The following is a 12,545-nucleotide window of genomic DNA, read 5'->3' on the forward strand; positions in this document are numbered from 1 at the left end:
CCTCCCTTCTTTCTTTCCTCCCTCCCTTTCTTCCTTTTTTCTCTAGGGGCTTCTCTAATGGGGCAGGATCGGACCGAGTAGCCACTCGAACCCTTTCTGAAAGTGACTGCAGTAAATTCCCCCCCTCCCCCTGGAAGTGGGAATACATTTTATAAAAGTGTGTTTAGTTTAATTTGCACATCCTTTCATGGACAAGCCAAGTTCTTTAAGGGCATTTATTCTGCTTCATATAAATAATTGATCAGCCAAGTTAATTTGCTTCTGCCTGACTCGGTCACCCTTAATTAACTGCCCTGGAATCAAGACTGAACTTTCTGTGAGCGGCACCTTCACAGGCAGGAGAGCAAGGGCTCTATTCTCCCTAAATTTTCAGCATCAACACTGTAACCAAGGAAGGAGTCATCATAATAAAGCAGTGCTTTAATTTACTATAAATACATTGGTCTGGACATTATGAATATTCCAGAATGCTTCCAGAGAGCAGCCCTGTTGGCAAGGACAATAATAAACAGGCCGGTGCTGAGCCTTGGCCCCTCTGAGGCCTCAGCCAAACGCCCATCTTGTGGAATCAGAAGCTCGGTGACCTGTCCCTGCAGAGAGCAGTGGCCCTCGGGCCCCCGAGCTCCCTGACGCCAGGGACCCCAGCCTCAGCCCCCGTCAGTGATTCCAGCCGCTCCCCTCGGTGCGATCGCACCGGCCTCTGTCCCGGTGGGCCCGGTGACGCCACAGGCCGCCTCCCGGAGGGCCGGGCTGGAGAAAGGACCGCACCAGCCTTCGCAGCCAGGCCGTGGATGGCGGTCCCCCAGTGGTCCCCAGCTGCCTGGGCACGCGGCCGGCAGCCCCGGGGCAGCGTGGTGCTGGGAGCCTCCGGAGAAGAGGACGGGCGCTGCTGGGGAGGAAGGCCGGCCCTCCCCCTCTGCACGCCATGCTCTTCGCCGGCTCCCCCCGCGGGGCTGGGAGCCGCAGTTCCCGCTGGCGCCTGCACTCGGGCTCGCCCAGCACGCTTGCACGTTGGAAGGTCTGTCCTTTATGGAACAGCCAAGTTCACCCTGAAGTGGGGGAGACAAGGGCTGCGTCCCCGTGCCCTGGCCAGGTGTCCCCCTGTACGACGGGGTCACATCACCGTCTCTGCTCTCACCGGCCTGCCGGGAGCCTGCACAGCCCCGGAGAGCTGGCGGAGCAGGCGCCACGGCCTGGCCTCCGCCTGGCCCCCGGAAGCAGCGCCCGTGTGCGGGCACCGCCGCCGCCTCCCGCGAGCTCACTGCTTCCCCGCGGGCTGCCCTCCGACGGCCTGGAGAGGATGGGAAACTCAGCCTCCAACCTGCACGCTCCTGCGAGCACTTGGCGAAGAAAGGACATCCTCGGACCAAAGCCGTCCTCACGCAGTGCTGGTCCCAGGCCCGCGCTCTCACCAGCCCCAACCGCAGGCCGCTGCTGGCCTCGGGCCTGCGGCTCGCACCCGCGGCCTGGCAGCCCGCTCTGGTGCTGCGCGGAGCGGAGCCTTCTCCTCAGCCTGGGCGGGCCCCGCACCCCCCGCACCACCCTGCTGTCCGACCAAGGGCAGCGAGGCCCGTCTGCACCCCGGCGTTTCACCTGAGGCCGGGGCCCCTGTCCATGCGCAGGCCGTGCTGTGTCCTTGGGGCCCGTCCCTGACAGGAACAGGCTTTCCAGAACGTAAGCCTGTGTGTATACATGTGTTTTCTTCAGGCATGCTCATTGCATGTCCACCTGTTCGGCGGGCTCCGTGCCAACTGCTCTGCTTTCCCTCCCGTGCAGACGGGCAGGTCAGGGGATCGGAATGGAAACACGAGGAAGGGGCTCCCTACATTTCACAAGTTGACCCCTTTTTTGGTAACGAGCAAGGCAGTTGCTGGCCTGGTTCTTATATCTCCGAGAAAGTTGTGTTGTGTTTTGATAGATTTCTTTACTGTGCAGCAGTGAGGTTTTGGATGCCACGTTTAAAGGCCTATTATGATTCCTGGAAAGCCGGCTGAGGGGAGAGAGGCAGCTGTTGCTGAGTTTGTCTCCCACCTGTTAACAAACGCCCTGCCCAGTCCCTTCAGGGCACTCACTCTGCACAGTGCTTCTGGGCCCCAGTCTCTGCTCAGGGGGCCATATTGTGCACTCACTCACAGGAAGGGTATGAAGAAAGACGTAAACTTTTCTGCTTTTTGTTCTCCCACTTGGTTTTGGTGCGGCTTTGAGCAAAGGCAGCCGCCTCTATTGTGCCGGCATGTTTAACGTTCCTGCTGGTGCGAGTTCTGGGAGGGAACCTGCGCTGTGGCTGCCCACGTGTCTGCCCAGGTCACCTGCCCTCCCTGCGGCTGGCATCTCACACCCCCTTTGATCACCCAGGCATTCCTCAGCTTTCATGCTTGAATTGTCAACTTACTTTTGTGGCTCTTGTTTTTCCTTCCTGAAGTTCTACTCCATGAACTTGGCTATGGCCCTGCCATCTCATTGTGTATCCCCACTGCACCTCAGCGTTGAGAGCACGCGTGGCTGAGACCTGACAGGAGACGGGCCCCACCCCACGCCCGCCGTGCCCGTGCCCGTGAGAAAGCTCCGGAGCCGCGTTCCCCGCCCACGGGCTCCCGTCAGGACGGACGGGGTCTCGGCGGCGGGGCCGGCGCGGCGGAGGTCAGGTGGTCAGTAGGTGGCGGCAGGGACATTAGCAAACACTGTGTCTGTTGTCATAGCTGGACACCTTCTCCGAGAGCTGTGCTGGCTCCGGGCCAGTGGCTTTGTACCTCGAGAGTAACGTGGAATGTGGGATGTATTTGTACAGGTAATACTGCCTGGCTTCCCCCCTCTCTCTCTCTCTCTCTCTCTCTCTCTCATTAGAAGGTGAGTACTTTCACATTCAGGACCGCCTTCCGTCTGCCTAGGCTAGGTTTTCTCCAAAGAAACATGAGGCCCAAGGCTTCCAGACCTCACCCAGGCCAGAGCGGGGAGCCGCAGGAGAAGCCCGTGCTGGGCCTGGGAACTCTCGGGGCAGTTTCACTAGAAGACAGAGATCAGAGTCTGAATGTGTTCAGCGTTTGAAGAGTGGGGACACTTTTCTCTCGGAAAGGAGTGGCCAGTGGTGAAGAGTGTTAGTGTCTGAGTGGCTCCCAGGAGGACGCAGCTTAAACTGCATCTTGGTTTTGACTTTTTGACTGTCCGTTTCCTCCCGAGCGGCCGGGCTGCTGGTGGAGCCCGGGGGAGGGCGCTGAGAGGGGCGCAGGCAGAGGGCACACACCGCAGCCGCATGCACGCCGCCTCTGCTGTTAGAATGACGTGAGCTTTCTGCGCAGAATACCCGGGTTTGAGCACAGAAACTCAACCAGGGATTCTAGGTTCACCTGAGAATATTTTTTCCTAAAGGGAAAAAGGTAACATATTTGAAACAATACTACTAGAACTTGAACTTGGACTGACAGTTCCATCCTCAAACACCAGAAGACTGAGCGCTCTTGAGGGGTAAACGCAGTGAACGAACATGACAACTGTTTACAGATTTCTGGCAACATTTGCAGCAGGACCCTGCTGCTTGTGCACAACAACTGTTTTAACAGCTGCTTTCCCCTTTCTCCCTCCGCCCCTGGAAACCCTCCGTCAGGTTTCTGAGTCATGATGCAAGAATCCGGGCCGGAGACAAAAAGCAATGGTTCGGCCATCCAGAACGGGTCCGGCAGCGGCAGCCACTTGCTAGAGTGCGGGAGCCTTCGGGAGGCGCGGGCCAACGGGGAGGCGGCCGTGGACGTGGCGCCGGCCGACCTGGCCCACGCGCAGCAGCAGCAGGTACTGTGGGGGCGTCGGCGTGGAGGGTGGTGGGTGCCCGCCACGTGGCCGCTGTGGAGGCCTCGTTTTCACTTGACTGTCTGGCTGTGCGCAGTATCTTTTAAGCCACCGCGTGCCAGGGCCCCGGTGCTGGGCTTAAGAGATGAATGCCCAAGCCCGTGGGAGCTGGGAGTCTGGGCAGCCCCCTTGGGGCTGGGGTGGAGGGGGCCTGAGGGGACCCTGGCTGTCCCTCCGAGGCCCAGGTGCGGCAGCAAACAAGTAAAACGCGCCTTTGGAAATGGCTGCACAGTGCCTCAAAGGAAAAGAAATGGCTAGCCGACTTAGGAAGCCTTATGAAAAAGAAACGCAAATAAGGAACGAGAAGTAGGAGGAAAATAAGGGCTTTTACGAGAGAAAAATTAAGTGCATAAAAGTAGAAACAAATAGAAATACAGGCAGAATCGGGTAAGTTAACAGGCAAAACAGTGACACACAGGCATGGTGTGAGAGCTGCGGGCTGCCGCGGGCTGCTGGCGCGCACGTGCTGCGGGAGCGGCCCAGCCTGCCAGTGCGGTGTGGCCCCCGTGGTGGCTCCCAGCAGCTCACACAGGCTGTACTCTTGTGGCCTGTGGCGGGCACTTGTGAGTGACAGGTGACATATTCCCAAAGGCGGCCGGGATGGGCTGTGGGTGCGGTGCTGATGAGAAGGCAGACGGGCTGCATTGCCCCGCCACGCCTGGTCCCAGCCTCCTCGGAGTCAGGATTGGAGTCAGGATTGTCACTCGTTGTTGCTAAGGATAATGGATGGCCCTTGTTCCGAATGAGTCCTTGATTCGGTGGTGCAATACAAAGTTATGGTGCCACTTGGCGAAAAGGTGATAAAGAGAGTGATGCATTTTGGGCCTTGCTGACAGAAACAGAAATTGTGGGGGCAGGTGAGAAGCAAGCCTCCCAGACATTTCCCTGGGACCCTGCCAGAGAAGGGTGGGGATGCCGCCATATTTTATTCTCTTCTTGCTAAGGGTTTTTGAAAATATGAGGCGTCATTCAATTGCTGGTCTCTTGGAATCGGTGGGACCCCCGGGCACACGGAACCTTCAGTGAGAAGGAAAGGGAAGCTCAGAGACTAGGCCACGTGCAGGGTTCGCTGCGGAGGCCACGTGTGTGGGTCCACGTGGCCTGACGCCGAGCTCTGGGTAGTGGGGGCAGGACCCACGTGCTGTGCCTGCCTTGCTTAGGCGGTGCTCCCAGGTGGTCATGGATCTATGGAGAATGAAGGGCTGGTGTTTGGGTGCCATTCTCTGAGCCCTCCCATGCAGAGGCCGGGCTCAGTGCTTCTCCTGGAGGAGTGGGGGTGGGGCTGTTGACCAGTGTGTGGTATGAAGCCCAAGTAATCAGTGTTTAACCTATATTAATTAAATAAATGGAAAATTAACTTCTGGAATTTATTTGAAGCACTCAGAATCATTCACTATCTCAAAGTAGTAAGTCAGCCAAAAACTTTACACACACACACACACTCCCCTCATAACAGAAATGACAAATTAACTTCACAGAAAAAAGTTATAAAAGTGCATTGTAACATCATCTTCCTTAAAACACGTCAATAGCAGAGTTGTTAGTTATCACATCACTCCTTTTTATTTTGTTTGTAACCACTTTGGAAAAGATATCAAATAAAGGCCAATACCTTTTGATTCTACTTCAAAATTATTTTTTTAATATTTTTATAACTTTCGTTTCTGTTTGCCACAGCTATGTTTTTGGGCGAAAGCAGCAGTCGGGTCTCGTTGTGGCTCTCACCTCGCGTATTGTGGCGGGCAGGCCGGTCTTCTGAAACAAAGGACTGACAGCTGCTTCACTCCCCGGAGTGCAGGAGGAGGCTTAACGGGTTGTTGGGGGAAAAGAAAATCCATAGATGAAATAAGAAAAACTGCAGCATTCATAAAGTCCAGTGGGCTAGAGTTATCAGCTTCCTTCTCTACTGAAACGCAATAATTAAACATTTTGGAGAAATCGGGTGTCGGCATGGTGGGCTGGGTTGTTTGCATCCTCTTTACTCTGCAGGTTTTTACTTGAAGTGAGAACTGCGGCAGTGAGAAAGCACAGCCATGCTGAATTCATTACGCGGCAGTCACACAAAACCGCGGATAAGATTTCAATAACTGCAGGCCACAGTTGAGTAAACAGTTGCACTGAAATTTAATTCCTGTTGACTTTTCCCCCGTTCCTCGCCAGGGGCACATTCTGATTCTGTAGTACAAAGACAACAGGGGTTACAGCTTTGATTAATGTAGGACAGTGGGAGAGAATTAGAGCTGGAAAATATGTTAGAAATCCACAGGACAAAAAAATGGGGCTGAAACCCTGGGTACAGAAACGAGTTAATTATGATGCCTGTGACTGAGAGGGGCAGGGTTCCCATGCACCACTAGGACCATTCATGATCTAGGGTGCATCGCCTGGTGCCAGGATTTGAAATAAAGACAGTCAAGCCCTTTCGTGTTGATCAAATGATCACAGGCAGCTGCAGGCCCAGAGCAGAGCGCTGGAGACATCATTGTGGGCCGGTGGCTTCTCTGCTGGGTTTGACCTAATCGGTGACTAAATTGAGTCCAAATACAATTGTTTGTGTGTTTTTCCGTTCACATAGCTGACAACCTAGATAATAGGGGAAATCTGGCTTTTCCGTCTTCTCTTAAAAAAGTCAGGTCTGCTCCCCCAGAGCTGATGCTTTCACAAGGGCAGCAGTTGTTGGGAGCCTCAGCCCTCTCGTTGGCCTCGGTTCTGCCCAGCAGCCTCGCCCCTTGGTGTCCTGCAGCTGGCGATTCTGGTCTGGGAGCTGCCACCCCCCAGCCCAGGAGAGGCGCCCCTCAGCTGGAGCCTCCAGCACACCCACCCCTGCCTCCCTCCCTCCGCTAAATGCATTGTCTCCGACATGTTTCAACCCCCTCTTCTATCCGGGCTATAAAACTATTACAACAATAGTTCTCTCATAATATAATTTGATAGAGTTCCTGAACGTTTTCTTTTAGCTGCTGAGTAACTCTTTACCCAACACCATCCCTGCTTTTTACTTCCTGTTACGCTGCCCCATTTCTGGTCTGTGGAAGTTCTGTGCTGGATATGCACTCCTCCATTATGAAACAGCAACAAATACTATTACCGATTGCTAAAGTTTTCTCTTTGAAGAAAGGATTTTAAAATGTCCAAAGCAATTTCATAAACTGTGTGGATTAATGCATTTTAAAAGTCTCGAGTTTACGAAGCAGAGGTTTATTTCCATGTTGCTCAGAGGAGAGCTTTTCAGATAAGCATATCACATAGGACATCATTTGGAGAAGTTTTCCGTGGACAGCATATGCGGTCAGATCCGTCAATAGGATGCATCCTGGAAAATGTTTATTCAGTAAAAATGAATAGCTGGCACATAAAACAGGGATTTCTTAACAAGATCCTATTTAATGACGGGCTTTTCAGATTTTTTGTGGGTTCCACCTGGCAGTTTTATTTTCTGCAATTCGGTATGGGGGGGCTTCGGTCACTGGTTTGAGGTGTGGCTGTCATTTTACATTTAGAGATAGTCTGTAAGAAAGACATAAAAAGGGAAGTTCTATGTGGAATTTAAACATGTATTGTTTAGAGAGTGTGGATAACCTGTATGTTTACTTCATATAGTTTCTTTGATATTTGGCTTAAGGTGTTGGAATTTTTAACCCAAAAGATAGTACATGATTTATGTTAATGTAAAAGAGACAGAATGTTGGATGACTATAAAGGAGGTAAGAAAGATAGAAAGGATAGGAAGCTTTTAAAAAATCATTCAAGAGAAGGAGGATTCAGTGGGAAAGAGTATTCAGTGGGAGGGGGGATTCAGCGGGAAGGAGGGGGATTCAGCGGGAAGGAGGGGGATTCAGCGGGAAGGAGGGGGAATCAGCGGGAAGGAGGGGGATCAGCGGGAGGGAAGGGGATCAGCGGGAAGGAGGGGGAATCAGCGGGAAGGAGGGGGATTCAGCGGGAAGGAGGGGGATTCAGTGGGAAGGAGGGGGATTCAGCGGGAAGGAGGGGGAATCAGCGGGAAGGAGGGGGAATCAGCGGGAAGGAGGGGGATCAGCGGGAAGGAGGGGGATCAGCGGGAAGGAGGGGGATTCAGCGGGAAGGAGGGGGATCAGCGGGAAGGAGGGGGAATCAGCGGGAGGGAAGGAGGGGGATCAGCGGGAGGGAAGGAGGGGGATCAGCGGGAAGGAGGGGGATTCAGCGGGAAGGAGGGGGATCAGCGGGAGGGAAGGAGGGGGATCAGCGGGAGGGAAGGAGGGGGATCAGCGGGAAGGAGGGGGATTCAGCGGGAAGGAGGGGGAATCAGCGGGAAGGAGGGGGATTCAGCGGGAAGGAGGGAGATCAGCGGGAAGGAGGGGGATCAGCGGGAGGGAAGGAGGGGGATCAGCGGGAGGGAAGGAGGGGGATCAGCGGGAAGGAGGGGGAATCAGCGGGAAGGAGGGGGAATCAGCGGGAAGGAGGGGGATTCAGCGGGAAGGAGGGGGATTCAGCGGGAAGGAGGGGGATCAGCGGGAAGGAGGGGGATCAGCGGGAAGGAGGGGGATTCAGCGGGAAGGAGGGGGATCCAGCGGGAAGGAGGGGGATCAGCGGGAAGGAGGGGGATTCAGCGGGAAGGAGGGGGATTCAGCGGGAAGGAGGGGGATCAGCGGGAAGGAGGGGGATTCAGCGGGAAGGAGGGGGATTCAGCGGGAAGGAGGGGGATCAGCGGGAAGGAGGGGGATTCAGCGGGAAGGAGGGGGATTCAGCGGGAAGGAGGGGGAATCAGCGGGAAGGAGGGGGAATCAGCGGGAAGGAGGGGGATTCAGCGGGAAGGAGGGGGAATCAACGGGAAGGAGGGGGAATCAGCGGGAAGGAGGGGGAATCAGCGGGAAGGAGGGGGAATCAGCGGGAAGGAGGGGGATCAGCGGGAGGGAAGGAGGGGGATCAGCGGGAGGGAAGGAGGGGGATCAGCGGGAAGGAGGGGGATCAGCGGGAAGGAGGGGGAATCAGCGGGAAGGAGGGGGATTCAGCGGGAAGGAGGGGGATTCAGCGGGAAGGAGGGGGATCAGCGGGAAGGAGGGGGATCAGCGGGAAGGAGGGGGATTCAGCGGGAAGGAGGGGGATCCAGCGGGAAGGAGGGGGATCAGCGGGAAGGAGGGGGATCAGCGGGAAGGAGGGGGATTCAGCGGGAAGGAGGGGGATTCAGCGGGAAGGAGGGGGATCAGCGGGAAGGAGGGGGATTCATCGGGAAGGAGGGGGATTCAGCGGGAAGGAGGGGGATTCAGCGGGAAGGAGGGGGATTCAGCGGGAAGGAGGGGGATTCAGCGGGAAGGAGGGGGAATCAGCGGGAAGGAGGGGGAATCAGCGGGAAGGAGGGGGATTCAGCGGGAAGGAGGGGGAATCAGCGGGAAGGAGGGGGAATCAGCGGGAAGGAGGGGGAATCAGCGGGAAGGAGGGGGAATCAGCGGAAAGGAGGGGGATCCAGCGGGAAGGAGGGGGATCCAGCGGGAAGGAGGGGGATCCAGCGGGAAGGAGGGGGATCCAGCGGGAAGGAGGGGGATCCAGCGGGAAGGAGGGGGATCCAGCGGGAAGGAGGGGGATCAGCGGGAAGGAGGGGGATCAGCGGGAAGGAGGGGGATCAGCGGGAAGGAGGGGGATCCAGCGGGAAGGAGGGGGATCCAGCGGGAAGGAGGGGGATCCAGCGGGAAGGAGGGGGATCCAGCGGGAAGGAGGGGGATCCAGCGGGAAGGAGGGGGATCAGCGGGAAGGAGGGGGATCAGCGGGAGGGAAGGAGGGAGATCAGCGGGAAGGAGGGAGATCAGTGGGAAGGAGGGGGATTCAGCGGGAAGGAGGGGGATTCAGTAGGAAGTCGGGGGAATCAGTGGGAGGGGGATTTAGGGGGAAGGGGCTCCAGGGGGAAGGGGGGTCTAGTAGGGAGGGGGATCCAGGCGGAAGGGGGGATCTGGTGGGAGGGAGGGGGGATCAGTGGGTAGGGTGATTCAGTGGGAAGGGGGATTCAGTGAGTTGAACTTTGCCCATGAATTGTGGAGGAGGTAAAGGCTTATTCATTACACAGGCTGAGGGAAGTTCAGAGAAATGGGAAATGTGTGACAGGTCTCAAGAAAAGAGCCTTTTTTGCGTACGTTCAAAGGGGATGTAGGGAACACCTTGTCAGAGCAGCCAGGGGAATCGTGAGTGTATATCCGAGGGTTCTCTGGATGTGAGAAACATAATTATAATGACCAAAGTGTCAGTGTTTCAGAATAAATCAATACCCAAACATTAAAAACTAGAGGCCAGTGAATGCAGTTTGTGCATGGGGGGTGTGTATCCCTCAGCCCAGCCTGCACCCTCTCCAATCTGGGACCTTTTGAGGGATTTCCAACTGCCCATTTAGGCCTGATCTACTGGGATCAGGCCTGAACAGGCAGTCAGACATCCCTCTCACAATCCATAATTGCTGGCTCCCAACTGCTCGCCTGCCTGCCTTCCTGATTGTCCCTAACTGCTTCTGCCTGCCAGCCTGGTCACCCCCTAACCACTCCCCTACCAGCCTGATTGATGCATAATTGCTCCCCTGTCCGCCTGATTGCCCCTAACTTCCCTCCCCTACAGCCCTGGTCACCCCTAACTGCCCTACCCTACATGCCTGGGTGCCCCCCAACTGCCTTTTCCTGCAGGCAAAGTCTCCCCCAACTTCCCTCCCTTGCAGGCCTGGTCCCTCACAACTGCTCTTCTCTGATGGCCATCTTGTGGCAGCCATCTTGTGTTTACATGGGGGCAGTCATCTTTGACCACATGGGGACAGTAATCTTGTGTGTTGGAGTGACAGTCAATTTGTATATTACTCTTATTAGATAGGATAGAGGTCTGGTGCCCGGGTGGGGACCAGCTGATTTGCCCTGAAGGGTGTCCCGGATCAGGATGGGGTTCCCTTGGGGTATGGGGTGGCCTGGGCGAGGGGCCTGTGGTGATTTACAGGCCAGCCACACCCCATGGCGAGGCCCTGGTATCTGAGATTTATTTATCTTCTATAATTGAAACTTTGTAGCCTTGAGCGGAGGCCAGGACCTGCCAGAGTGGGCAGGAAACTTGGCTTCCTCCATTGCCGGGGAATCCCAAGCCTCCTGATCACTCTGTGGCTGCAGCCATCTTTGTTGGATTAATTTGCATACTCGCTGCTTATTGGCTGGTGAGCATGGCTTGTGGGTGTAGTGGAGTTACAGTCAATTTGCATGTTTCTCTTTTATTAGTGTGGATTCTTTTCTTCATTTTAAAAATGACAGAATAGAATTCTCGTAATTGTTGGCACTAAAACTACGAGTGGATACTGAGCAGAAGAGAAAGTTGTTATGCCTTCAACGTAACGGCCTCCGTAGAAGACACTGGCTGTCAGTGTGTGGTGGGCAGGCACCTGTGTGAAGGGAGCCATCCTTATTTCTCACTTTCACCCATACAACACGGAGCTGCCCCAAAACTTCACTGGCCATGCTTTACCAGTTCCACACCCATACAGAGGCCCCGTGATGAGGTGGGTCTACAGGGGAAGATGGCAGCAGTGGCCAGCTCTGCCTTATCGTTCTTTTTTTCCTTTAGGAATACTCTCAGGTGGCCTTTTTCATTCAGTGCCAGGCACAGTTTCTGGAAGGAGGGTCTTTTAATGCCATTGGAAGGGAAACATGGCCAGCATAACTGTGTCCAAAATGGAAAACTGCTGGAAGGGAGCACAGAAGACAGTGACGTTTAGAGTGCCCTCCGGGGCAGGCACTGTGCGTGGGGCGAGCACCACCCCTCACAGGTCATTGTAAGGGGAGCTCTCTGCTTAGTACATTCTTTTTGGAGACAGAGTTCAAATATCACAGAAAACATTGATGGTCAAAACTAGCTTGTAGGAATCGATGCCACAAAATGTTATAGAAAACAGCATAAATTGAAGTAAAACTGTGACAGGAATTCAGGTAATTCGGGCAAATAATGAAAAAGCAACCACACAATGAATTTCCACTCAAGAAAGAGCATCCCCTTTATGGCTCTTCCTAGAAAAGGCTCACTGAGCCCTGAATGTTAGACTTCCTTCTCTCCTCTGTGAGCTTAAACTGGCCTTCTATCCAAACAAGGTTTATAGAACATGTGATGTGAGCCTTGTATGAATTCTTTCAAGTTTTGCTCACTAACAGTTTTGTGCCGTTAATCTCTCCATGGGGAACTAAGATGGCATGGGAAACAAGGAAAAAAGAGAGCAGGACAGTAGAAACACAGGAGGGAAGTGCGCATCGCTACCTGACAAGGTAATTTCAACTCTGACCCCTGAGCTAATAATGAAATAATATACTCGCTCTCTCTTGTCTAGTCAGAAATCTCTATGGAACTTTCAGGAGGTTTGACTTTAATGGTAATTTGTTGACAGGTTAGCTTTGATGATTGCAAGGAGTTTGCTTTGCAAAACTTGCCGGCTTCTATCTGCCCTCTGAAGGCAAGGGACCCACTCGCTGCTTTGCCAGTGCATGCTTTTATTGCCCGCTGGTGCTGAGCAGGCGCAATTGGTCTGTTTGTATAATGCAAACCCATAGCTCCCTGATGAGGTCCAATGCACTTTTAGGTGGTGCACAGAGTACTTGATAAAAAGGGTTACAAGGTGACTGCTTTTATGACAAAGTAGAATAGCATTATAAATGCAAGTGGCAGATGGAGCCACAGAGGGAAGTTTATGTAGAGAATTGAACCCCATATTAGAAAGGTTCTTTTCA

General features: G+C 54.4%; 1 protein-coding gene across 3 annotated transcripts in view; it reads left to right on the forward strand.

Annotated features, from left to right (window-relative positions):
* Nucleotides 1–3,589: 3,589 nt before the first annotated feature.
* The window catches only part of FOXP1 (forkhead box P1), a 206,536-nt gene continuing 197,580 nt past the window's right edge, over nt 3,590–12,545 (forward strand). For 2 of the 3 annotated variants that reach the window (XM_084902067.1, XM_084902066.1), the window contains exon 1: nt 3,602–3,783. In XM_084902067.1, the coding sequence (XP_084758193.1) occupies nt 3,613–3,783 (171 nt within the window). In that variant the 5' untranslated portion in view covers nt 3,602–3,612. Of the gene's footprint in view, nt 3,784–12,545 lie in introns of all 3 variants that reach the window. The other variant, XM_084902065.1, reaches the window with a different exon arrangement.

This window comes from Pipistrellus hanaki (assembly GCF_964339955.1).
Source record: "Pipistrellus hanaki genome assembly, chromosome: 13".
NCBI lineage: Eukaryota > Metazoa > Chordata > Mammalia > Chiroptera > Vespertilionidae > Pipistrellus > Pipistrellus hanaki.